Source organism: Trachinotus anak, unplaced genomic scaffold (assembly GCF_046630095.1).
Source record: "Trachinotus anak isolate AG129_WGS33_773 ecotype Australia unplaced genomic scaffold, CSIRO_AGI_Tana_v1 ptg000011l, whole genome shotgun sequence".
NCBI classification, from domain to species: domain Eukaryota; kingdom Metazoa; phylum Chordata; class Actinopteri; order Carangiformes; family Carangidae; genus Trachinotus; species Trachinotus anak.
The window spans coordinates 22,226,690-22,254,571 of NW_027273862.1; the positions used below are offsets into that span (position 1 = coordinate 22,226,690).

At 40.7% G+C, this 27,882-nt stretch overlaps 1 protein-coding gene across 9 annotated transcripts; it reads left to right on the forward strand.

The window, feature by feature from the left end:
* On the forward strand, positions 1-27,783 carry LOC139628012 (LIM domain only protein 7-like). 9 transcript variants are annotated; one of them, XM_071489306.1, is made up of 31 exons: positions 1-132; positions 386-461; positions 2,982-3,052; positions 3,512-3,581; positions 4,996-5,102; positions 6,487-6,517; positions 9,499-9,612; positions 9,711-9,876; positions 10,605-10,758; positions 14,624-14,683; positions 15,432-15,600; positions 16,041-16,180; positions 16,368-16,551; positions 16,765-17,406; positions 18,477-18,797; positions 19,947-20,061; positions 20,856-21,017; positions 21,163-21,338; positions 21,461-21,524; positions 21,664-21,723; positions 23,194-23,219; positions 23,356-23,463; positions 23,634-23,714; positions 24,131-24,318; positions 24,533-24,577; positions 24,819-24,871; positions 24,953-25,124; positions 25,238-25,426; positions 25,541-25,649; positions 26,798-26,900; positions 27,182-27,783. In XM_071489306.1, exons 2-31 carry the CDS (start codon positions 393-395, stop codon positions 27,202-27,204), a joined length of 3,972 nt encoding a protein of 1,323 aa, XP_071345407.1. In that variant the 5' UTR covers positions 1-132; positions 386-392; the 3' UTR covers positions 27,205-27,783. The 9 variants fall into 9 exon arrangements, with proteins under 9 accessions (XP_071345407.1, XP_071345408.1, XP_071345409.1 ...); XM_071489307.1 differs by having other exon boundaries at positions 24,134-24,318; XM_071489308.1 differs by lacking the exon at positions 24,533-24,577.
* Positions 27,784-27,882: the final 99 nt, after the last annotated feature.

Genomic DNA, 27,882 nt, shown 5'->3' on the forward strand with positions numbered 1-27,882 from the left:
ACCTTTCCTCTCCGCTTTGCCCAATAAACGGAAACCTGTCAGTGATGGAAGATCGGCGGCACAAGTGCTGTTATAACCTGGAAGTCAATTAGCGGAGACCTTTCACCGGTGAGCAGCCGCACGCAGCACAAGGTGAGTCCGCAACCTGCCTCAGGGCCACTTGTTTGAAACATAGATCTTTAAAAAGAAAAAGAAAAAAAAAAAAAATCAAATCGCAAGGATTTGCCTCATGTTTGTTGACATAAATTGGAGGTATTTGATGAGCTTGCTGGAGGTTTTATGGCGTGGTGGCACCTGCTGTGCTCCATAATCAATTAGTTTAACCAAATGTTGCTGTGCGCTCTTGCCCTTCCACTGCTGTTTCTGCCTTTTGCTGGTTTACAAGATTAAAGATGGAGTGGCGCCAGCAGACCAGTGTCAGCTGTGCAGACGCATTCAACGAGGCTCAACGCTGGATCGAGGTACATGGTTCATCCTGACCCCCCCCCCCCCCCCCCCCCCGTTTTATTCGTGCATTTATTTGTGCGTCTCTTCACTAATCCTGTGCAAACAAAACAGAAAATGTGTCCAGTACAGGAAATGTTTTATATTAGTCTGTGGCAGTCATTTCATTGCAGCCGCTGTATCATCACTATAAAGTGATGATGCATATTTTAAATGGCACCCATGACCTCAAACTGAGGCGCCTTTGCAGACTTATCTTCAAGTTCAAATGCAAAATAGGCGCTGATAAGACCTCAGGTAAGCTCTTGCCTCCTGACACAGAGAGCTCTATGTGAGTCCAGATAAAACTAATGGCCCACAGAGCGTCATAGGGAAATGCACATGGAAGGAAGGCAGATAATTGGGTAATGTCCGAAAAAGAACTTGAGAATAGCAAACGGTGTGCCTAACATGGTGTTGTTTGTTCCTCAGTGAGATGTGATTGTTTTGATTAGTCAGTAGTAGCTTTTTTGCACACTTAACTGTGGTCATGTGACAGACAGACGGGGTGAGTGATGCATGCACCGTGGAGGATGTGGTTTCACGGCAGTGCATTTTCTAGGTTGTTGTAGGATCATCCTGTCCAAACCCCGCAGAAGTTATAATCCTTAAATCATAACCGATGAATACAACTTGCGGACTGCCAGCACTGAATGTTGACCAACTCTAAATGGAACCATTAATGTCAATTGTGTCTGAGTGGATCATTATGAGAATTCTGTCCGCAGCTCTCTTGGCAGTACGCCAGTTTTACCCTGTCTATTTTCTTGCACTGACAGATGAAAGGATGGATGAACAGTGATTGTGATTTTGTGTGTGTGTGTGTGTGTGTGTGTGTGTGTGTGTGTGTGTGTGTGTGTGTGTGTGTGTGTGAGTGAGAGAGAGAGACAGGAGGTAAGCAAGGCATGCTGCTTTTTAAGGAAATGCTAAATGGTGTCATAAACTCTTCCTCGTGCCAAACCACAATGGCAGTGTGTTATCACCAGTATCCAGTGTTACAGATTCGAGGATAATAGGCTCACACATATATTCAAGTGTCCAGGAATTGTTGCTGTTTATCATTATAGCACAGTACCCACAGCGATTACACAAATGTTTGCTCAGTGCCTAGTGGACCCGAGAAGAAATGAGAATGGATTGGCCTCTTCTGCATTATGTAAACAGCCCGTTTTAGTTTGTGGAGAAACAGGAGCAGCACAGTCAGTGCCCATCATCACCTTTACGACACAAAATTCTCTCTTAAATGTATTGTAATTTTTCTTAAACCAGGGCTACTACTACTAATAATTCCCTGCAATCAAGCTGCTTAGTCTTTCCTCAATCAAAAATTTCCTTTTTTTTCTCAATATAAAAAGAGTAAAATGATTACTCAGTAGATGAACCAATTAATCGAGTAATCGTTGAAGTTCTAGGTTCTACATTATTCTAGATGCTAGAAGTGAATCAGAACAGAGTCAGTAATGTTGCCTTGTTTGGCGCTTTCAGCTTTTCAGTTTCTGTAACACATGAAGCTGTCCAGAGAAGTTTGCAGGTCACACTTGAGAACATGTTGTTGAAATCTGTTGAATCAGTTGTTTCTTAGCGGCAAGTGTTTATTGAAATGACCATTTAAATTTTGATGCTGTTGAACAGACAATATCTTGACCACATAGTGTTTTTATTGTGTTAATCCGCTACCTTTGTGCTAACGTTTGTCTGATTCCACTGAGAAGCATCCGTTCCATGCCTACTGCCCAGTTCTACCAAAAATGAATTGTGATTGTGGATTCCTGGGGGGACTAATTAGTGAGAAGAATAGTCTTTTGGGGCCCCCTGTTAGTTATGGAGCTGAGCCTTAATAGCCCCATTTTTATGTCCTCATTACAAAGCCCTCTTGCCTTTCTATGTAAAAGCATTTAGGTTATGTTGTTTTGACCAAAAACATCTTTTGAATGTTTCTGTAAATGCTTGTCTACATGCATTTTAAAGGATTATTTGAATTCATTTCAACCAGGACCTTGTTTTCCCGGTTTGTGTCATAGTGGTGTGTTTCTTTTTTATTTTTTTTTCCTGTCGCTGAACAGCTTCATGTGTATATTATTAGGAGTGCATAATGGACCAACTCAGTCTTCAACAATTGAACCAAACAGTTTGATGAAAATACTTTGAACACTGTTTCAGCAACACTGCAGTTCTTGAACCGTGTTGGTTTAAATCTCATTTTCATTGTTATTGTTCCCTTAAATTGTTGTGTCATGTACTGAGAGGGTTATTTTGTGTTTGAAAAATAAGAGTTTGTTAATGCTCACTGGTGGACAAACTCTGTAGGGGTGGCATTGTTTCTAAATTTCCTCAAACATATATTTGATATTTCTCTTTACTTATCAGCTCATTTTTGTTATATATATATATATATATAAAAAACACACACCAATATCTGCATATATGTTGCCAGAAAGCAATGGATAAAGTGTCTTACTTTTTTTTTTTTTTTTTTTTTTTTTTTTTTTTTTTTAAAGGAGGTGACTGGAAAATTGTTCAGTTGCAATGATTTCCGTGCTGCTTTGGAGAATGGAGTCCTGCTTTGCGAGTGAGTAATGATGCTCTAACTTGGATGTGTTTTAAGACTTTAGAGTTACACTTTTATTTCAGAGAATTACATTCAGGATAAGTACAATGCATAACTATGGTTAGAGTATAGCTAGGCTAATTTGCCAGTTTAGCTTCTGCAGCAGCTAACTTTAAAAAATAGTAATATCCAAAGCTGCACTCTGGAAATTGATCAGTATCCCTAAATGTGCCTATAAAGGCATATTCCAAGAATTGAATTACATGTAATATAGACCATCAGAGATGACCATCAGAGATGTCAATCTGGTTTATATTTTTCTTGTTGTTGCATATCTTTTTATAATGTCATTTCTTCATTGGAAGGTAGTCAGGATTATTAATATCTGTTTAGCTTCCCTTGTGGAATGGGACTCTGGTGATACTATGTTGGTTCTCAAATATCCGCAGCACTGTGCTAATTTATTGTTTTTACTTACAGCCTGATCAACCAGTTGAAACCTGGCATCATTAAGAGACTAAACAGGCTTTCTACTCCCATTGCTGGCCTGGTGAGTGTTACAGTTGTTACCACATGTGGTCTCTGTTTGTGTGTGTGTGTGCGTGTCTGTGTCTGTGTAACAGACAAACAATGATGAAGACTTCTGTAAATATTTGAGTCCTGTAGACAATTGCAATATAATTACCAGATTCAAGTAGTGCATTTAAAATGTGTGGATATAATACAAACAGAAAAGAAAATAAGAAGACACCTGTTAGCCAGGAAGTTTTGACACATTGTGTGGTTTCCTGTTAAGAGCACCGAGAGACGGTGTTGCCACAATCTGAATGATCTTGAAACTTGCATGTCAGTGTGACAAACCAACTGCTGAAAATGTCCTTTTTTTTTTTTTAACTTGGCATAAATGCAAATGCAGATTTGTGTTTTTCCTTCTGGCTATGTTCCGATGGCTTCATACAAGTATAATTGCCAAAACTGCCCAAAGCAAGAGCACGGAAAGATCAATTGCAACCATCCATCAGGGACCAGTAAATAGGCAGAGCCCAGCAGCACAGCTGCTGGAGTTGTGGTGATGGTGGTGGGGAGTGAGATGCATATGTAGTTACTTTGTCAGCCTGAGGGACACTACTGGTGGCCTTGCATTTTTAACCTGTTGACTGCAAATTAAATGTCCCTTTACATTACTGCTGGCATGTAACATAGGTGTGTCTGTATTGATTTATGAAGATTTTGACTACTGCTGCAGTGGATGAGAGAGTCTCTAATTGTTCATGTTACCTGCCAACAGAGCTAGGGAGAGCAGACTGGTATCTTACCCACTCTAGTAACTGTCTTTAACTTAGCCTGATGTTATAGGTAGTGGCTAGCAGAGTAAGTTTAATGTTTCCACACAACAAGTTCAGTCAGCTCCCACAATTAATGTTTTAATGCTAAAACTGATGAAATCTGCTGCCGATATTTGTCATTTTAGCCATTGAGAAGATCTGTTACCTTTTTGTATTGAATGCTATAAACACAGGCATGTTAAAAAGTTGAAGAAATTACTATATTAAAAAAATCTGTATTTAATCAAATTAATAATGAAAATAACAATCTAGGAACTGACATTCATTACAACCTTAACATTACATTTAACCAGTACCAGAGCAGATTGGTTTTTCTTTCTTTTACTAAACTGTCTAAGTATTTTAATCATTAAGACTAATGGATAATCACCAGTAAATCCATAATCATAACAGTGGTCCCAGTTCTCGTGGTAAAGCATTTTGGAACACGAGTTGTATTTAAACTCATTGTTGGTGCTCTTAGGTGCCATATTAAACTGTGTAAGGTCGGTTGGCGGCATTAATTGATCCCAAACAGCATCAACATCATCATCATCACCAACCTCTTCTGATTCTTTGCCAGTTTGCTCAACACTTATTTAACTTATTTTTAAATGTCTCTCTAATTTGAATCATCAGGATAATGTGAATGTATTCCTGAAAGCCTGTGGGAAACTGGGACTGAACGAGTCACAGCTGTTTCATCCAGGAGACCTGCAGGACCTGTCTACTCGTGTAACACTGAGGTACTGCTGTCCTCGAAGTGCTGTCATGTCAGGTGTATGTTCATATGTGCTCATAACCACAGAAAAGCACTCCGTTACTCAAAGTTTCTGGTTGCTTATGGAACATGCCATGTGACGTACACTCATTGAGCATTTTATTAGGTACACCTGCCTATTCGTGCAATTACCATTCAGCCAATCATGTGGCAACAGTGCAATGCATAAAATCAAACGGATACAAGTCAGGAGCTTCAGTTAATGTTCACATCGAACGTCCGAATGGGGTAAAACAATGTGATCTCAGTGGTGCATGATCTGAACAGAAATCTAAGGCTGCAGTGAGCACGAGCTCACCAAGAGTGGAAAGTTGAAGAAAACCTACTCTGGTCTAATACATTTCAATTTCTGCAGAGGCAGCAGATGGTAGGGTCAGAATTTAAAGGGTCAGAACAACATGAATCCATGGACCCTTTGGACCCCTTAATACCTATCAATCATGTTTTTAATATCACAGCCTGATTGAGCATTGTTGCTGACCATGTGCTTCTCTTTATGGCCACAGTTGACCATCTTCTTCTAATGGCTACTTCCAGTGTGATAAAGCACCATGTCGCAAAGCAAAAGTTGTTTCAAACTGGTTTCATGAACATGACAAGGAGTTCAGTGCACTTCAGTGGCCTCCTCAGTCACCAGATCTCAATCCAGTACAGCACCTTTGGGATGTGATAGAACAGGAGATGGGAAGCATGAATGTGAAGCTGAAAAATCTGCAGGAACAATATGATGCAATCAAGTCAACATGGACCAGAATCTCAAAAGAAAGTTTACAACATCTTGTGGGATCCATGCCACTGAGATCTGAGGCCTTGTGCAGTATTAGTATGGTGTTCCTATAAAACTGCTTACCGTAATCAATGTATAAGCACGTGTTTAAAACACTTAAAGCCTTTAGATCAGTGGTTTTAATTCTAAAACTCATACGACTGTTTTGTCTAATACATTGGAAATCATATCCATAGTATCAGACATATATTTTCACCAATAACTGCATTGAACTAATAACACTAAAATTTGTACTGCAGAGCCTCTACTGAAAAAGGTTTATAGTTTGTGCATGAGTCTCATACAGTAGCTGCTTTACATTCATGAAGATAAGAGCTTTGCCTGACAAGCTGCTGCTCTATGTGTTGATAGCCTGTTCTCTATAAATTCTGATAAGCAACAGATTAGTAGAGCATTGCAAATGAGAAGTTTTGAAATGTCAGTCAATTATTATTTTTTTTGCTTCCCAACAGCTCTCTATCTTTTTAGAGTACAAGTCATTGCATTTAAGGTGATGTAGCTGTGTGTGCGGTCATACTGTGAATTGCAGCGTGATTATTTCTGTCTTTCCTTTTTATTTTAGGCGAGATGAAAGCAACAGAAGGCTCAAAAATGTAAGTTTGACCGGGATGACCTCTAATTTATTCTTCTCCTCAACCTCCCAAATTGTGTTATTTTATTTTATTTTTTTTTGATTTTCTATAATTCATGTTTTTCCAGATGGTCTCTCTTTCCAAATGAGTTTTAAACCTAAAAGGCAACTCTGTCCTACTCCACATCACCTTGTAAAGGACCCCTAACACTGCCGCTGAATGAACCAAATGTAGTCAACATCTCATTTATCAATCCAATTACCAGTAGCTGTAGCACACAGGTTCCAGCTCCTGATGCTGATGCCAGCATCCCAACAGCATCAAGACTCATCCAGAACCAGAGTGATGATAGCCAAAGGAGTAGTTTAGCTGACTGAGTAATGTGGCATTACACCTCAAACAGTCTGTGCCACAATATGCTCTTATGTTCTGTCACTATGCCTTGAACTGTGTCTCTCCCAACTACAATAAGTCTGTGTGTGGTTTGTGTGTGTGGAACATGTGAATACAGTGCATATACACGCTTGTGTGCACCGCTGGTATTTTACATGTTCCAAAGCTCATGAGGTTGTTTGGTTATCTGGGAAGCCTCATTTGAATCACACAATAGCTGACAACTTGGGCTCAGTAATGAGGCTGCTTGTCAGAGCACTCTTTCTTTGAGTTGGGTGTAGCATTTTTATTTGAATTAACCAATTAGGGTCAATTTGCAGCCATTGAAAGCCGCAGTTTGACCCAGGTTTCTGACCAAATACACATATAATTGAAGCTGAGTTATTCACACTGTAAAGTTTAAAGTTGCAAAACATTGATGTGAATTAGGGCCATTGTTGACAGGGTTCAATAATTTGCCATTATATAATCACATATGGCAAATAACACCATTAAATAGTATTAAGCTATGATGACGTGTTGCATACAGTGTAATGAGTTCCCTGGCATGAGGTAAATGGCAAGCTATTAGAAAATAATGAACACATCTTGCCCCTGTGCTTAAGGCTGAAATAAGCTATAAGTTGTACATATGAGGGAAAACTCGAATTTTTTAGCTTCAGTGGCTCAAACAGGCTTAAATAGCCAACAGAATCAAGAAGTAACCCTTTATTGAATCATATTTCTCCTCTACAATGACACTGATGGCTAGAACTCAGATCATTTCTGTATTCAGTGAATGCCTCTGATGGACTGGTAAGGGAGCTGCTACAGAGACTGATCAAGCATAATGGGAGAATCCGTACAGAGGCGTTAATCACCAGTCAGAATTCTCATCTTTTTCATTCAACTTGCACTGCACCATCAAATATTTAGCCATTTAAATCATCTCTAGACATTACATGGATTTTTTTTTCAATCTGCTGACTGCTCTATGATGACTTTGTAAAGATACAAATGGAGAAATAATGTCACGTATAGCGCTGTGGATCTCCCTTTGCAACACAGCTACAGCTCTGCCAGGGAGACAGGCAATGTGTCAAAAAAAAAAAAAACCCTCGCCTCAAGGCAAATGAGAAATAAATCGTGTCCAAAACACTTTGGTTTCTGCAATAAAAAAATTAAAAAAAACCCTAATTATTATTTCACAGACCTATCCTCGCTGTCTTTATTTACTTATGTTTGACAGGTGTGTGTCTGAGTGTCAGTTGTAGCCTGTAACACAGTTAGTGATTTAAACTGTGTTATAAAGACCACCTCACCTCAACAGTATTTCTTGTGATTGATATTGTAGGGAAATTGTATCATATGCTGTGTTACAGAACGGAGACACAAACCCCCCCTACATGTGTTTTTGACAGACAAATTTTACAACATTTTTGGCTGTACTAGTGGTAAGGCTCTAAGGATGGTGATGCTGGTCTGTCCACTACCTTGGTCCAGACTGAAATATCAGCAGCTACTGGATGGGTTGACACAAGGTTTGGAACAGCCATTGATGTGTCCCAGAGAATTCAGCATAATAAATATGGTCGTCGCCTGACTTTTCCTTTAGTGCCACAGTGAGGTTGACCTTTGTGGAAATTTCTTGGCAGTGAACTCTGGTACACACCCTGATGAATGTAATCACTTCAGTGATCCTCTCACTCAGCAGCTAGCACCATCATCAGGTCACAATTGTAATTTGTCCAATACCAAAGTACCAAATACCAGTAAAAAGAACCACATTCCCATCAGTCTCTGCTGTACTTATTGTTATGTATGTTATTGGTCTTACACGCTAAACTAAGATTATGAACATTATACCTGCTTGACATCATCATGTTAGCATTGTCATTGTTAGCATGCTGATGTTAGCATTTATCTTAAAGCACCACTTTGCCTAAGTACATCCTTACAGAGGTGTTAGTGTGGCATTAGACTAGTTATGTTAATGCAAGAATCTAATGTACACACATTATATATTTTTTAAAATCTGGTTTTCTTATTGTTTGTCTTTTGAAAATGAGCTTTGAAACATTTTCTGAGTGCAGTGCTGCTCCGCATTTTCTCTTAGGACTTTCACAGTATGCCGTCCTTTTTCCTGTAAAATGAAAAACATAACGTCAATAGGCACAGATTGGCACCTCTGTCCAATCTGCTATGAGAGGGGAGGACCTGCAAAATGATAGTGTCACACAACAGCAGCACTTCACTGTCACTTGTGGAGTGAGGGGGGAAAAGAGTCTTATTAGGGCATGCTGATGGCCATTTCTTGGAGTTACAGGGATGGGCTGCCAGTTAAAATGATCTTGTGTTCAGTATGTTTTCTTGTCAGAAAGGGAGGTCATTGTAGCATGGGTTCTAGTTTTATTCTTTTTTTAACATTTTTTTTTTTTTTTTACTACATCAGTTGAAAATGCAATTTTATTTGCCAATCCTAGATCATAATCTGATGACAGTGTAAGCAAACACATAACTTTACATCGGAAATCTCTGTTGTCTGGACTTGAGAGATGGAGAGGACAAGTTAGATCAGGGTCAGGAACAAATTCATTGTACAGTAAACCCAATTCTTTGCTCTTTCTCAGGTTCTGATCACTATCTACTGGTTGGGCCGCAAGGCCCACCTAGACACATTCTACACTGGTCCGCAGCTTAACTTCAAGGCCTTTGAAGGGCTTTTAGGGTTACCCTTGTCCAAAGTAAGCTGCTCTTCTAGGATTTTTACACAGTTTGTAGTCCTTTTTTAAATTTTTTTTTTTAATTGTGTATCCACATTAACCCTGACTTTTTAATCCAGGCTCTAGATGAGGGCAGTAATGTGTTTGTGAAGGACAGCGGGGACAGAGAGGGCTGGTACCCAGAGAGGGAGGACCATCAGCGCATGAGACCGAGCTTTAAGAGAGAGAACTCTGCAGACAGCGTCGAGTCTCTGGACTCCAGGGTCCTCCGCCCAAATAGTGAAGGTACATTTACTTGTGCATTCTTCATACAATCTCATCCTAGTTAACAGTTGGTGCACACCACACCCTTTTAAGTACTAATCTTGCATTTGGGCACAGACTTTGTGCCCTGAACAGAAATCACTTTTTCAGTCAAACACCAGTAGTGGCACCTTTTTGTTTTCATGTTGAGCTTTCCTGTCATTTGCACTTTGAGCTTCTGTTCTTGGGGCTTGTTATTTTTCAGACTAACTCTCTTTGTACATCTTTGTGATTTCATGCTTACCCACTGCTATCAAATCACAAAGAAAAAAAATGCCAAAACAGAAATATCCCATGTTATGGTAGATAATTTAACTTTGAATAGATCAACTATCTCGTTGCTGTCGATCCTCTTATACCATTGTGTCATCTGTCTGTACTATGTTGCGCTTGGTTTCAGTGCATGTCTGATGGATTGTGGCAAGTTCCACACTGTGGTGATAAAAGTGTGTGGGTGTGATGGGAGAGGGTAAAATACTTGGCATGAATCTCCTTAGAAGACTTTGCTGTGTGTACTCAGTCGTCCACTAAAGGTTCCTAGTTATTCTCTGATGTTTAGACATTTTATTTGAATTATAAGGTGTTGTTGCCTGTCAGTTTTCTTTTTAGTTTATTTTAGCATTTGTTTCCCATTCTTTTTTTTTTTTTTTTTTACCTCTCAAACTTATCTTTTCTGTTGTTCATTTTGTATATGTCTGTGCCGTCTCCAGGCTGTGGAAGTGACGCAGAAGCTGAGCAAGTCTTCAGGATGGAGACCACACGTCCCTCAGTCCGTCAAAACAAAGGCTGTATACCACCACCACTCCTACGAAGAAGACAAGGACGGGAGGAGAATGGAAGCAGCTGCGCCAGTCCGCTCGCCAGGTACTGCAAATGTGGCAGCTACTGTACTGTACTCTACCTTACACACAGCAGAGAGCTCACATGCTGCTACTAACTCACTCATCCATAGCGGCCTTTATTTACATCCTGTTCCGTAATAAATATTGTGGTTTTTTTAATTAAATGTTTTTTTTTTTTAATTGTAAATTTGAACATGTGTGCATATAATTATTGAAATTAAAAACATGGAACTTGCACATACCCACAAAAGATACACTTATTCCTGAGTTTAGTCACATAAATACAGACAATAGTTGTATGCTACTGACATAGGCTGTGCTTTGTTCAAGCTCATTTTCACCTTTTGTCAAACCAGTTTACATCTGCTCTGCTCTGCTCTCAGACATTTTATACTAATTTACAGTTGAGTACTTTTTCTGTCACTCTCAGCCCTAGGCCATATCAGTAAACTCGGTGTGACCATTCATGCATTAATGGATATAGTCATTATATAGACAAAATTGCTTTCACACAACATGGTAATTATTTTCATATTTTTATGCTGTTTAAGCCTCGTTTTATTTCTCTACTGCTAGAATTAGCAGTGACTTTGTCAGTCTGGGCTGAGTGACACAAGCGCTTCTTGTTCTTGTTGTCAATGTTATTTAAAGTTCCTTTTTTATAATAAAAAACAGGTTAGGAATAAGTTCCTAACCTATTCTTTTTTATTATAAATTATTATTAATTTTGAAATATTACTCTTAAGAAGTATGTTTGAGCTTGGGGGGATGTGTAGTTTAACAACAATCTTTAAATGTAATGTTGAGACCCCTGAACTGTTAATTAATTCTTTCTGCGTTGTTGAAGACTAAATAGCCTCTCCTCAGTAAGTAACTTTTTGCAAGTGACTTTATCCAGTTAACCTATAGTCACCATAGCAACAAATCTGAGGACTGTGTTTCGGCTAGCACCAGAGTTGGTGGCAGCTCTCCACAGTTTGGTCAGCAGCCCCCTGCGCCCACATGGCAGTGGTATTATAACTGTCAGAACAGACCATCTCTCCCAGGTCAGATAAGTCCCCGACAACATTAAGTTTTTGCAAGTGGATGTGGATAACAGTTTACAATATTAATGTGGCAGGCCAAGGTGTTGGCAGTAAGCTTTGTTCTCATTTTTCTAGTCAATTCAGCATGGAGCTGGTGTGTATAAAAATAAATAAAATTAAAAAAAAAAAACTGTTGATGTCAGTGCTCTGCTGGTATTTAACAATGCAACCTACTACTCTACTGCTTCTGTAGTGGGTCTAACTCTGCGTCTTTTTTTTTTTTTTTTTTTTTTTTTTTTTTTTTTTTTTTTTTCTTTCAAAGAAAGGACACACTTCAACAGCAGAAACTGCTGTGGGGAAGATAGCTGATTTATGCATGAAACATAATTGCTTCTTTAATTGGAATGTTAAAACTCGAACATTACGTGTGTTTTTAAGTAAAGTACATTCACATTTAGAACCAAAAACAGCAAAAGTGCAGAGAGTGACTGGGTACCTTTTTGAGAAAGGTTCAGAAACAAAGAGGAGGGAAAGTAAAGCCTTTGGAAGTACAGCAAGTACATTTCAGAAAATAAAATACTTGCAACTCTTCTAGCAGTAATCTACAGCATTTTCCTTTTTAGCAAGGTGTCTAACCCTAACATGACTCCCATATATTACTGTAGACAATGTTAAATGAACATGCTGGCAACATCAACAACACTTATAGAAGCTAAGAAAATATATCAAAAATGCTAACCTGCATCCTTCAAAATAAAGGTCTCTGCTTCGATCTTCCCTGTTCCTGATATAGTGCAACAACTTTACACTACTGCACTTAAACATTTGAAGAATCCTTTGTAACCTTAAATCCACAAAAACTGTATTTGCATTAATCATCACACACTTTTGCCTTTTAAAATTTGAAGCAGCTTTGTGCCATTGGAGATAATTTCAGAGATACTTTGTTATTTTATCCAAAACAATGCCTGTGTGATCATCGCCATCAGCTGTGATTGAACACGGCTGTGGGTATACCACTCTCTGCTGCAGCACTGAAGATGCCCCTGTCTCCCCTCAACCCCATCCCACTTTGACTCCTCCTGAGTGTGCCTTCGATGAAGAGCTTTTCCAGCAGGCTCTCTGTGAGGAAGACTCAGAGGACGATTGTACTGAGGCAGACCCAGTCCTAGATGATTTATATTTCCGGCGAGTGCAGCAGACTCTTCGTCAGACATCTATCAACCCCAACTATGATCGCTTCTTGCCCCAGTACTGGACACCTGAAGAGGAGAGTCGTGTGCGCACAATCTACCTTGGCTCCCAGAGAAGACCCTGGTATCGTATGATGCAAGGCTTAAGGTCTGTTGGCCGCTTTTACTGATCTATGATGCAAGGCAGTGCTAACAGTGCAAGTGTGATTCTCTCAAAACTAATACAACGCAAAGCTGAAACTGCTGTTTTGTACTGTTGGGAGAGCTGTCCAGAGCTGTTGATGCATAACATCACATGGCTGAGTTCACAGGCTTGAGTCTGAGTTCATTCTTTTGATTAATATGTAATATCAAACTTAAACATAAAATATAACATTTTGTGTGTGGTGCTAAGATAACCTGCTGTTTGACATGATGACATGGTTCCATGTCTATTGTTTTTGGCTTTAACATTAAATTATTGTATTACTTTTCATTAGTGTATAAATCCAGCTTAACTACACCACACCAAGCAAACTGGATCCTAGTTTGCTAGGTACAGGAGATTAGCTAGTGCTACTGACACTGAAAGATGACATACTTACAAACTCAACAAGCTCTTGCAAGTTTGTTTTTTTTAGTCTGTTTCATTTCCTGTTACCTCTATTGTTAATCATATTGTACTCATTTCATGCATGTTCTCTTCCTTTTCTTTGACTGTAGCCATAAAGCTCTGGGTTCTTCTGAGGAAGCGTTTGACCTTGACTTAATTTCCTGGCTTGTGACATCTGCTACTGTGCAAAACATCCCTGCCCCATCTGGAGAGCCTCGAAACTGTCACTGAGAGCCCTCCTCCAGGCCTGAATATGCACTCCTGTCCTGAAGATCCATAGCTAACGCACACACAGGCCCAAATACAACTAACGTTACACACTGCACAGACTGTACTCATTATCTCATCGTGTACCACAGTGGAAAACTGCACCTGTTATATTTACATTTGCAAATCTCTAATGCATCAGAGAAAGCGACATAATTGTGATGCAAGGATGCAAATTTTGATCTGTTTATCAAATAGATGTTTGATGAAGTTATCAGGCAATTTAAATGTGCTAAGCACTGCATGTTGTGTATCTAGCATTTACTCAGGCACCTTTTTATAGCGCTGATGATGGGAGGACTTTTTGACAGCATCACGCTGAGTGACTCATTAGCTCATAATGGCTAAACAGATGACTCATGCACTGTGTCATACTTTGATAGTCATAATAGATTCATGCTATTTATAACACCTTTTGTGCCAGCATTGTTGTTTTCCAGTTTCTGACCTGTGCTATGATATGGTTTGGTGTGGAATAATAAAGTGTGTTGCAGTGGGGTAAAATAATGTGCAACATGTGAATTTGTGCATTAAACACATTCCTTTTGCCGAGACCTTCTGTGTGTATGGTTGGTTTGTTTTACAGCTGTGGTACTGAAGCCATATGTACTGTATCTGTCAAATAGCAGTGCCTCTTTTGTAAGTAAACTGCATGCCTCTTCTCTAGATAATGTTTTTAAGTTCATCCCCTTGCCATTCCTGGCCCTCATCCATCGTTACTATGCCAGTAACTGGTAATTTGTCAAACTTTATATTTAGTTCCATAATGGCAGTCATCCATTTTCATGTCTGTGTCTTTGGTTTTTGTAGAGCATATCAAAACCAGGTCAGGCCTAAGAGACCAGTTCAGGTCAACCCTGGCTGGATTTGGTAAGTCTAAATGTTTTGGGTATAAAATTGGAGCAATGCTATCTGAGACTGCTCTGATCATAGCTGCTTTGTTGCTGCTTCATCTGTGTCTGCCTTGGTTTGTATTCAGCTAAGCTACAAAAGAAATTATCCTGCCAACAGAACTTGCTTGTTCCTGAAGATGGAGTACTTGGTATACCTCCCACTGCTAATATTCTGGGCAGAAACTTGTCAGAGGAATTTATGACAAACGACAGGATTGTTTTTGATCACAGTCTTGGTTCCTTCCGTCACACAATGTCATAGTTTTGATATACCACCCACTAAATGCTGCTGTAAGTTATTTGAATGGCATGTGTGACATCCTCTGTTGCCCACAGCGGTGCTATTACTTGTTACAAGTCGAGTCTGTTGTTATCCAGACAGCAACATCTGTTGCTGTTTATGCTGCTGTGGTGTTTGACTTGCATGCTACGTTCCCGCTCACACTTGAGTAAGAATTCTGTTGTTTGAATGCAGAATGTGCCATGTTGCAGCTGTTGTCATTACTGTTTTGTTGTGTGTGTGTGTGTGTGTGTGTGTGTGTGCGTGCGCTGGCATTGAGCAGATATAGAAACTAGTTGGCATGTTCATTGTGGTTTTTCTGCTACATGGTGTTCTATGACACTTTCACGCAACATAAAGCAGCAACGCTGTAAATACAGTCTTTCCTTGCTCTGTATATCCATTATTCATTCCAATGCCCTGTCTCTTTGTCTGTCTGAACCAGGAGCAAATCACTCAGTGACATCCCGATGATGTACCCTGTGCGTAAATTTCCTAACGAGAATACCATTTATGATGTGGGCCAGGACACTAACACAGCAAGGGGGTGGAATCAAAAAAACGCACGGTGGAGCAGCGTCACTGTCAAGGACAGTGAAGCTCAGTGGCAGGATGTAAGTCAATAAAATTCAATACTGACTAAACAGTCTCACTACATGGTACAATTAGTAGTTTTTACTGGAGCTTTTGAGTAGATGGAGTTTTCCCAGTTGTTGTAGTTAAACTTTTTTTTTGTTTGTTTCTCTCTGCAGTTTAAGCACTACTCTTCCGTGTTGAAATAAAGGTTGTTCTTTGAAAGTGAGGAAGATTTAGTGATATGATCAGAAGCTCCAGAACAACTACTGAATATGGACCCTGTAGTGAGAGCTGGCAGTCACATTAAAGAAGAATTTGAGATTATTTTATCAACTACATTTCCTTTCAGTGTGAACAAAGATATAGTTTAGTGTATGATCAATCAAAAGAAAGTGCTTCTAAGCCTTGAAATATTGATAATGATATTACACTGTGGTCATATGCACACAAATAAACCGTGTTTATATTTTTGTTTCAGGACTTGACAAAGTGGAAGAACCGTCGCAGGAGCACAAAGTCTGACCTCCGCAGGAAGTCGCAAGACAGAGAGCATGTCATTAACCAGATGACCAATGGTGCTGTGACTAACTTTGAGAAGAATGACGGACTGCTAAAGAGGTACAGTCCTGCCAACAATGTCATGGAAAATCTTGAACTCTTTCAAACCCTGTTGCTACCAAGTATTTATTCAAAGTGTGCACGAAAAGCCACAGTGAACTCCTGTAAGATGACACACATCCTCCCCCTGTGTTTTTTGCGTCCTTCATTACATTGGCTCCTCTTCCCTTACATGCCAATTCCCCAGGGACCAGCAGTCACCACGCAGGCATAACCCTGCCCCCCGTCTTTACTCCACCTCTCCTCCATCTAAATCATCAAACTCTGATCTCCGGCCGCATACTCGAGCTCTGCTGGCCCGCAGCTACGCCACTGAGGCGCCTTTCAGCCCCGCGGCTACGCTTAGCCCCCATAACACAGCCCACACCCAGGTAACAGTTCTGTTGTTTCACCTCTCTGACCTTAATGAATGGCTCTCACTGTGTTTTCTTTAAGTATTATTGTGGTAAAAATGTTAACATGAAGGATAACAGGAAAAAAAAAATCATATATAGGTGCAGTGGTGCAAGGCAAGGTGTATCTTTGTTTTATTTTACACTGTTACATGGCAGATCTGTAGCCGGTGCTGACTTGCTTCTTTTCAGGGATCATCAGTCGGTGCCATGCCTGCCTCTGATGGGAACTTCTTTGGAGAGGAGACCCACATTGCCTCCGTGGCTTCAGATGGAGCAGGAGTTACCACACCTTCTCTGGACTGCCCTTTCAGCTCCCAGACCCAAGTCAAAGCTCAGGGCAGCTCAGCTCTTTTCCAGCCCACACCTGAACTGGCCCAGCCAGAACATGTTTTCACAAACCAAATCTCCACTCTGGTCACAACCATACAGCCAAACGAGACCATGAAGTCAACCAGCACCAGAGATCCTGCTGCATCTTTGTCGAGTCACAAGGAACCTCCATTCTTCGTTGATCCAAAAGCTCCAACTTTCTGCACTGATGCCGTTAATCAGAAAGCAGCTGAAGTTCTGGAGGACTTTTCCCACCAAAAGCACAAGTCCCACGAAGAGAGCCAGACGACACCTCTGGAACCAGCTGCGGAGCAAGGTAGAGGCCAGCAGGCTGCAGGCGTCTACAAGTACTTGTCTAGAACTGGGTCATGGTCCGGCTCAGCCAGCCTTCCACGCGGTTACCGGCGGTCCGAGGGCTCATCCCGTCTCTCCTCTGCAATCACAGCCAGACCCTTTGGAACCAAGCAGTCGAGAGGGTTCTCACTGCCGAGACTGTGCAATGTGAGTTTCACAAAGAGGTCTCCACACAGTAAGAAACCCTTAAGTGGGAAAAATGACTTTTTATTTTTTACCTTGTGATGTTTCCTGTCATGGTATTGACTTACAAGAAGTCTGGTGTTATTGTACATTTTTGTAATTGTCACCCAGGTGAGGTGTTTTAAATAGTGTTTTTTTTTTTTTTTTAGAACAATGGAGGTGTATTGGTCTTTTAAAGGGATTTGTTGATAATAAGAAAAATAGACAATGAAAATAGGCAATTATATTGCTGTTTTTTTTTCCTTTTAAAAAGTAACTGTTTCAATGGTACCTTCTTGGCATACAAGTAGGCATACATAAAACATTTATCCAGTAATAACAACCACCTTTTGTTTTTCTGCTATCCTCCCTCACTACCGCCCTCACATAAAGCTGGAACAATCTTTCTAATGCATCTTCATTATAATGCTGATAATTACGGTGATGGACATGGATGTCAGGACAGAGATAAACAGTAGAGATAGGTCTGTGTTTCTTCAGTGACAAGTGAAAATATTCTCCAGTGTTTCCTAAAGTGTAGGAGCTCTTAAAAAAGACCTGCAACCTCCCCATTTAGTTTTACACAGTCTGGACAGTTCATTGTTTTCTGGGTGTAATTCAGGCGTACTAGAAGTTTAGTGCTCAGGAAGGTGCATAGGGACTTGTTAATTCAGTGAAATAGACTCGCTTGTTAATATAATGAGAGCGTTTCCTGTGTGTGTGTGTGTGTGTGTGTGTGTGTGTGTGCGCGCGCGCGCGTGCGTGCGTGCGTGCATGTGCGCTCATATATGTTTGTGCTATATGTGAGTGAGCTTGTGTTACCTTTGCTTTCATGGATCGCCCTCCTCATTAATAATAGATGCTGCTGCACCATTGTGAACAGTGTAAACTCATTAAAGGTTTGCTTATTTTTATTTTCACGTGCACCTGGTGGTCAAAGACAGTCTTTACCAACTGTCTTACACCAGTACAGTCACATTTCAATATTGCAGAGTAAATGGTGCAGTCTAATTTGTCTGTACTTTTGGTTTTTTTTTGTTTTTTTACTACTTCAGGTAGATGATAACCAGGGCCTGCTGTTGAAAAGTGAGAAAGCCGAAGTGCATTCTCCACCCACCAAATCTTTGCCCAGAACTGCAGCGAACCATCTGAGGGGTCAGTACCAGGCTTCAATCAGACAGAAGAAAGCCAACCAAGCAAGGCAGAATGGTACAGAAGAGGTGGAGATTGGGAAAGGGGCCAGTGTCTCCAGCCAGAAGACCTCCCAGACCAATGGCTATCACCATCAGCCCTACACCAACACCCAGCTACTGCCGCAGCCTTACTCAAGTCTACAGTCCCACCACAGCAAAAGCTCGACTCCGCCATCTACAAAGGTATACTGTGATGTTTTTCAGCATTTGTACTGTGTGTATATAGTAATGCACTAAAACTGTAAACATCCTTGAAACTAGAATTTAATTTTGTTGGATCAAACTGTAGTATTTATAATGAGGGATTATAAAATTGGATTCATTCATTGGTCAGGGACACTCGCTCAGAAACCATCATAGAAAAACACAAGCAAGTGCACAGAAAAATAATCACTTTCCCAAGCACTTATAAGCTATTTAACTTATAATGGTAGTCAGACACTGGTCAGTGAAGGCTGATATTCATTATGAATAAACAAGTGACTGATCCAAAAAGCTAATTGTAAAGAAGTTCAGACAAATCAATGAGCAGCACTCCTGGTTTTCACCTCCTGAGATGTCACGATCAGAGAGCCGTGCAGAGGAGAAAGACAAAAAGAAAGACAAAATTGCCCAGTTTATATTTGTAACGTAACAATTACGATTATTTCTCCTATTAAAAAAGCCAACTTGACAAACAAAAGTTAATATTTGGGAATAGCAAGTCAATCTTGGTATGATAATGTGGTTAAAATTCATGAATTGGATATTTCTACACCGACACGGTCTCCTTCACCCACACTTGCCTAATAACCTTCTATCAGGACTGTGTTTGACATTCAGGCTCATAATAGCAGGGACAAAACAAGTGTAGTTGATAACATTAAAAACAATTGTACTCCATTTAGATGAGCTTGTTTCAGGCTGCTGGTATCGTGCCTGTTTGCTCACTGACATGACTTTCTAGGACACTGGAACTTTGAGTGATTGTGTTTGACCTTTCACCACAAGCTACAAACATGAATGAATTGACATCCCTGACAACAAAACAAAACCTGAGCGTTATAAACTTCGGAAAGATGGCTTTTATTTCTGGGCTACTGTGATGGCTGCACTAGATTGTAGATTTAAAAAAAACTGGACACTTAGGATATCCCTTACTATATTTGTGTAGCTCTAATTTCCACCTGGAAGCACAGGACATTGGATCACAGGGTGTCACCTTTACCTGTGGGTGTGTGTGTGTGTGTGTGTGTGTGTGTGTGTGTGTGTGTGTGTGTGTGTGTGTGTGTGTGTGTGTGTGTGTGTGTGTGTGTGTGTGTGTGTGTGTGTGTGTGTGTGTGTGTGTTACAGGTGGATCACAGTGACATGAGAGTGAGCCTTGCCCTTAAACCCAACAGTCGACCAGACTTCGGTTTCCAAACTCACTGGGACTCCACTGGGGCGAGAGTAAAGTTCATTCAACCCGGTAAGGCTTTTGCTGTATTTAACTTTGGACTACTGACATTTTGTCACAGGAATAACAAATTATAGTTAGGGTGAAATAGCATGAAGATTAGGTCACTGAACATTGTAGTCTGAAACGGGGCCCAGTCAGTGACAGAAGGTAGTGCTACATTGTGCTCCAATAATATTTTCTGCTTCTCAGAGGAAATCTGCTGCCACAGCCTGCACTTAAAACAGTAACACACTACCCTGACAGTTCAAGGTACAGATATAAGAATGATATTGGCGTGTCGATATGTCGAGCCAAACAACCGTGCAGCTGAATCAAAGGATAAAAGTAGTTTTTTTTTGTTTTTGTTTTTTTAATGCAGAGAGAGTGAAATGTCCGAACAAATGATAAGATCTTCTTGATTATCCGAACTGATTATGATGATGATGTACATAAGAAATGATACATTGTGATACACACTTTCAGAATGTGTGCATATGCTGTCTGTGCATTTAAAAAAAAAAAAAAAAAAAAAAAAAAAAAATGCAAAATGTAGCTAGTGATTTAAACCTCAACCATAAATGTTTCATTAGATGTGAGAGGTGTCACTTACTCACTGATGTGTAGTTTTGTCTTACTGGCCTGCTCTTCGACTTGGAGCAGCGGCCTTGTCCTCATTGTTACTGTGGCTTATTTCTCAGTTTGTTCTAAGGAAATCATTCCTGAAGCTGGTTCCTTCTTTATGCTGTGCTGTGCTGTCCTTGCTCTCATCATTTTTTTATCATCCTAATTCCTGACCCTCCCTCCCTCCCTCCCTCCCTCCTCAGGCAGTCCAGCAGAGCTTTGCCAGCTGTGTGTGGACGATGAGATTGTGGCTGTTGATGGAGTTGCGGTGGCACGCATGAACTACAGCCAGTGGAAGGATACCATGACATCTGCCCTGCAAACGGGCAGTCTGACCATGGACGTTCGGCGCTATGGCAACAAGGGTAAGATAATGAGGCAAAAAAAAAAAAAAAGACAGTTAATGCCTTTCACCATCTCCTGAAATTATTTGTGATAATTTAAGCCCTGACATCCCGCACATTGGTTTACGGTGTGGCCTTAGTTTTGATGGCTGGTTCTTGTCATTAGACTGGAGCACTGGCGAGGGGAGTCATCACAACCAGCCAGGCCAGAGCAGGATGACCATCAATCTGACTGCTGCAGCGCCCATTCTGATAGGTTGTCCTGATCACCATGCCAACAGCACTGCCTCTACAGAAACCGCAGTCACGAAAGCATCGAACTTCAATGGGCTGACAGACAACGTGAGCAATGTTTTAGCCACTTGTAACTTTAATTCAAAAATGGATGCACAAAGCTCTTCCTCCGATAGTGCAGCTTAATTAGTGGAGCTCACCTTGGTGTTTTTTTTTTTTCACCTGCCCAGGTTATACAAGGTAAAGTGATGGATGGAGGGCTTGCTGACAGCCACGGGACAACCACAAGTAAAGGTAACAGCAGCCATAAAGTCTGTGTGACAATGACATGACAAATTAGAACATGACCACATCCCCTGTGAGAATGATCCTTCAGATATAGATACAGCATGTGCCAATTTAATTTCTCATCTTGTCCTTCCTCTTCATGTAGATTATAATAAAATTATTAAGAAAAATCAGAAAAGGAGAGCAGAATTTTTCCAACAGAAAGGTAAAATTCCCAGTTTGAGCTTCGGCTCCATGTGCAACAGCTTTGGTGTCTGGCGCTTGGCTTGGTTAATGTTTCAGTATTCATTAAAAGCAAATAAAAATGCACATTTTCATTTTTATCCTCCGTACCACTTCATCATAGCATATGTTAATGCATAGTAGGTTTTTTTTTTTTTTTTGCAAACGAAAAGAAAATCAGATGATGCACTGTGATTAGATGAGAACTTTTACTTCACTACCACCATAATAACATAAGTCTAGTACTTATATAGTGTTTAATTCAAAGCAGCCTAACCATAAACTAACCATAGCTATAAAAGAAGCAGCGTGTAAACTATATTTCTGCATCAAAATACCATTATAGCTTTGCTTAACAACCACAGAGCTGACAGCACTGATATTGTCTCTAATGCGCCATGTGTGGTGTGCAACAGATGCTTCTTTTACTGTAGTAGTCCATGTCCTTTGTGTGAGTGGGTTTTAATTTTTAATTGGAAACTTTCTCATTCTTTTGCACAATGACTGATTTGTAATGCTGTCCTTTTTTGGTTGCTAATGAATCTGCTGCGTGGCCTACTACAATGGTTTCTCTCTTCAGGCTCTGCAGGATTCAGCTCATGGGTTTACTTGTGTGGTAAATGTTTTGCACTGTGTGTGTGTGTGTATCCGTGTCTGTAATCTGCTAGAGTCTAAAATCAGTTGTTTGTTCGTTTGCTGATGACGATGCACAACAAAGGAGATTTGTGTTGTCAGACAGCGTATGAATATCATTTTTTATTTACCATGCCACGCTTAACACTTTGCTCAGCTGATGTTTTTTTTTTTTTTCTCTAGTATTTGTGTGCAACATCTTTAGGCTGGGGATACATTACTAGATTAGTGTGCAGATTAACATACAGACTTGCTGATCCAGTGGCTTGCAAACATAATCTTGTGTATTTAATCTTAACTCTTCTCACAGACTTGTGAGTCACCTGATGTTTGATAGTTAGGACTAGATATCTGAGCCAGTCCTGCAGGTAAAGCTTGGCAAATAGCTGAATCATAATTGCATTCATTTTGTCCAGCATGGTTGTATTTTGGTTTAATTCAACATTAAAGTCACTAGGACTTCTAGCAGGGCAGTATACATTCTGTTAACTGTAAAGTGACCTGCTAACCTCCTGCTCTGGTGTCAGGTTGACACCATTTCTGACTGCTACGACTGTATACCGAAATTTTTGTGTGCTGCACAGTAAGACTCTACACAAGATTTGTCAGGGATCAGTAGGATTAATAAAGTAAAGTGTGCAGTGCCTTGTCTGTCACTTATTATGTAGTGTGAAACCAGGCAAAGACGCACAAGAAGACAAGCTCTTCTAATGTGTCCCCAGCTTTTGTGTGTGTGAGACCTCTGATATAACACAACATGATCATCTTTAGGAGCTTCTGTATGGTGTTCTCTTTGCTGACCTGTTACTTTCTCACACAGGAGGTTCAGAATCTGCAATATCTGATGTAAGTTACTATACCACTTCTTCATGGGATAGGTTAATGCATGTTCAAACACAAGTTGTGTGTGTGTGTGTGTTTATGTTGAATCCGTGTGCATGGTGATCATCTTCAAGCCTGCGATCTGTTTGCGTGTCACCAGCTCCAGGTGCCATCCCTCAGCCCCTCCTCCTCCAGCTGGTCGTGGGACCGTGAGGAGGACCGAAGGCGTCAGGAAAAGTGGCAGGAAGAGCAGGAGCGCCTCCTACAGGTGAAGACTCTTTTCCCAGCACAGAATTACTCAGCACTAAGGAGGGTAATGTTACTCTTAATCTTCATCTTAAATTTAAAGTAACATACCTGTGTGTGTGTGTGTGTGTGTGTGTGTGTGTGTGTGTGTGTGTGTTTGCACTTGTGTGTGCTTGTAACTTGGTTTTTCAGGAGCAGTACCAGCGGGATCAGGAGAGGCTGGAGGCAGAGTGGCGGATGGCACAGCAAGAGTCCTGTGCAGCAAGTCAGGGGGTAATGTTTTGTAGTCTTTGGTGCCTTTTCCAAGCTGTAGACCATGTTTAGTTAAAACTGAGTGATCATATAAAGTAATTATATTAGATATTCCTCTATAAGGTTACCACAGAAAAGTATTCTTATCAAAATCCTAAAATTTAATGTTTTCATTGACATTGTTCATAATTAAAGTATGAGTTTGTATTTTATTTGGTGACTCAGATGCATCTGTGATTACTGAGCCAACAGAAACAAATACACCCTGCTACCCTCATCTTTACTGCTAATAAGATGCATGTTTCTGCCTTTTGCTTTCCTTTAATACAGTTTTAAGGAAACCCACTGGAACCCTTCGAGAGCTACTTTTGCTTTACATTGTTTCTATACAATGTAATTTCTTGTTCTGCTTTTTTTTTTCTTTCATATATTTGAAGCAGAAGACCTTCCAGGTGACCAGTGGTGGTGAGAGCCCTGCCAGCACCCAGCTCCATGTGAATGCATTGTCAAACAAATTCAGGGAGGAAGAGCAGAGCCCTGACAGAGATGAGCTTAAACAAGCAGGAGCAAAACCTCAAAGTAATGCACAAGGAGTGCAGAATGAAAAGACTGCTGAACGAGACTGGTAAATGGACCTTTTCTCCTCTTCTTTTGATGTCACCAGCGTTGTCAGTTCTTTTCCATCCTTTCTGAATGTAACAGTGTTGTATGTAGTAACATTTTATTTAGCAGTTTTTTTTTTTTTGTTATGACTTGTTTTTTTTCTGCTGCTGTTGCTGGGTCTGCTGTACTTCCTGCTGCTGTTGCTGGGCCTTGATGCTATTCATGCTGTACCTCAGGGCTGCGGAGTCTTGTGGCTTTGCTCAGCTGTCTCCTGCACACAGGTCAGAACAAGATTAGCTCGGTTCTTCCTTTTTTCAAACACTCCGTATGACTTGGGTCCTGCTGCTTTACAATAGTTCTTAATATTTAGCACGAAGTAAGATGATTGGCTGTTTTTGTTAGATGGGCATTTTATACAACTACCCTTACCTCTTGTGAAAGCATGAGCCACCTTGAAACCAACCTCAGCATGCAAACAGTTCAGTTCAGACCCTGTGAACTGTGTCTGTCTCTGTCCCTCAGGGGAAAGTCCTTGTCTACCCCAGCATTAGCCGGCCCATACAAACAGACAAGAGGTCAGTCTCCCTTCTCTGTCATAACATCCCCCTCTGTTGTGGCGATGCACTTGGATAACTACCCAACTTTGATCGGTTCAGGTGATCAGAGGAAAAGAAAAGGACCCTCTGCGTCTAAGGCTGAGCAAGACCGGCAGCTGATTTTGGAGGAGATGAAGAAAAGGACTCAGCTCCTGACTGACAACAGCTGGATACGTCAGCGCAGCAGCAGCTTTCACAAGGAGCCAGTCTATGTCGGGGTTCCACTGAAGAGGTGGATTGTGTATTTGTACCTCATTCAAAGTGGATTTCAAGTTGAATTTAGTTGCGCCTTTGCTGGCTGTTTCTCTGACGACTGTTTTCTGAACCGTGACGTCCTCTCTGCAGGTACGAGTCTCTGGACAACCTGGATACTTTGCGTCAGTCCCCAATCTCGACAGCCACATTCAGTTACCCTCGTCCACACTCAGCCGCTGCAGGTTACTACGCCCCGAGCAGGAACTCCTCCTCCCGCTACAGCACTGGAGCAATATTACCCCAGAGAAATGTCTCCATGGCCGCAGCTCATCACGGCAGGTGCGCAGTTCATGTGAACTCTGAGCCCATCTCTCTTGTGCATGTTGTAGTGTGTTATTTTCTATATGCTGTCATACATGTTTGGCCTCACACTGTTAACATGTGCTGCACCAGGATGGTCAGTGGCAGGAGGACCTGCTGTGTGTGTGAGCGTGTCCTGGGTAGTGGGGCAGCCATGGTCATAGAGGCCCTTAGTCTCTGCTTCCACCTCGCCTGTTTCCAGGTGAGAGGTCATGGCCCGGTGAAGGTGTGGTCACAGTAGCTCCAATCCCCGTAAATACTTACTTCGTCTTCTTCACCTGCTATGGCAGCGGTTCCTGTTTTTTTTTTTTTTTTTTTTGTTTTGTTTTGTTTTTGTTTTTTTTTTTTTGTATGAGCTCTGTCAGTCTCGCAAACTAAGAGTTTACCTTTGTTCAAATTTGGTCTGTGAGTTCACAAAAAAAATAAAAACGTTTTTGTACTTGGCTGAGGCAGAAAAGCTGGCGTATTGACAAAATCAAATCGTGACATGGTACAATGGAGAAGGCAAATAAATCACGAAGAGACTTATTTGTCTCTCAAGCTCCTGCTCCACTGAAGGGATGAAAAATGGCAGCAGACAAAAAAACATCAGATGTGTGGACATAAAACAAATAGTCAAGTCAGTCAGACTTATTTTTAGAGCATACTGAAAAGTGGCAGTGTGAGGTGTAGACCACAGAAATGAACTAGCCAGATTTCCCTCATGTTTTCCACTTGGTGCTCTTTTTTAATTACGTCATCTCATTCAGACAGAAGAATAGTGTGACCCTACCTTTAATCAGGTCAGCAGGAGTCTGATATCTGCAGTCTGTATTACAATCGCATCAGCTGCCTAGGCATCTGCTAGCAGGGGCATTTCCGACACCTTTCTTTGCTTCTGTCTTTCCTAACCAGTCTGTTTCCTAGTCTGTGCACAGCATCTGCCCTGGTGGTCAGTTCAGGTGTGGTAGTCCTGTGTGCTATGTCTCTCCCTGTCTCTATTTTTGGTTGAGTGGAGGATGTCCACCCACTGTCCTGCTTCGCTTTTAGATGCTTATTGTGAAAATCTCACTGGCAGAACCCCCCCCCCCCGATGAAGGTGACCTAGGTTCATTAGCATGTAGATGTAAAAGTCAATTCACCTCTGCTACTCTCTGCTCCATGTGAGTTACAGACGCTTGTAGCAACTCACAGAGTATTTATACATTATATTTGTTTTTGTGCCAAAACAAAGCTCAGTTGTTCTGTGCTTGGGTGGCGGACTATCTGGTGAAGTAATTTGGACACAAAAGGCCCACATCACAGGTCAGCTGGACTGCTCTTGTATAATACTCAATTCTTTTCTCACTTCTCCCTCCTCCTCCTCCTCAGTGTGTGGGCTGCCACCGACATCTCGGAGGAACTGAGACCGGAGTCCAGGTTCGAATCCGAAACACAAAGCCCTACTGTGAGCTCTGCTATTTCCACCTCAAGTGTGAGTATTCATCTGTGTAAGACAATTGACCTTAACTGATTCTCTCAGAAACATACCACACCTTGCAGTTTCACGTCACCAGCTTCCCCAGTTTGTTGCTTTTATATTTTCTACGCAGTTAAGACTCTTTCTGAGTACAATACTTTTGTATTGCCAGTTGCTTGCTGTGAAAAAACAAGAATAAAAACCAAATGTGACTGGACTGGGTTTAATCACTGTCCAGGAAACTCCTTTTTTTCTGCCCGTCAAGTAAAAACCAAACTCTGTTTATAACATTTTAGACACTGGTGCACCCTCCATGTGATCATCTTGCTGTACTACAGATTACAGAGTGAGCAGCTGAATAAACTATGAAAACACAGTGGTAACATCAGCCACGCAGCAAAGCCATGATTTTTGTGTCCTACAGTAATTGCTGGTAAAACTGTAAACTCTGTCTATGAAGTAAAATCCTTACAATTTTTAGATACAAAAGCAAAATACTCATAATGGCTAATTTTCAATCAAATAAGATACATAGTTTGTCCTTTTTTCCTGCTAATTTATTTCTGAGAAAATTTAGATTAATATATGAAATAAAGTGATAATGGGAATTATTAGTGGTTAGTTATTGCTTTTATTTTAATGTTTGTGTTGCTGTTCATTATATCCTTGTGCTGTCTTTTGATCTTCGCCCAATAGTGCATTAAAGATATAAGATATTTAATGTAACCTATGTATGGAGGCACATCTTAACTTGTACTGAAGCACTCTTTGTGGAAATCTCACCAAGTGCACTTTGGGATAAATCAGTGGTATATATAACACATGTATTTCTCACCTGAAAATGGGCATCTTAACTGAAATGTTTTTTGTAAATAAAGTGCACTGAAAATCATCAAAACATGTTTTTATTTGTTATTCATTTACGTACCACATGATGGCATCATTGGTCTCACAGTAAAACAGACATTTCAGTGGCACACTGTGGGTACAAATGGTG

Coding starts and splice junctions, on each gene's coding strand:
- LOC139628012 (XM_071489306.1), top strand. CDS start 393: ATGGAGTGGCGCCAGCAGACCAGTGTCAGCTGTGCAGACGCATTCAAC. Junction 462..2,981: donor AGGCTCAACGCTGGATCGAG/GTACATGGTTCA, acceptor TTTTTTTTAAAG/GAGGTGACTGGAAAATTGTT. Junction 18,798..19,946: donor CGACTCCGCCATCTACAAAG/GTATACTGTGAT, acceptor TGTGTGTTACAG/GTGGATCACAGTGACATGAG.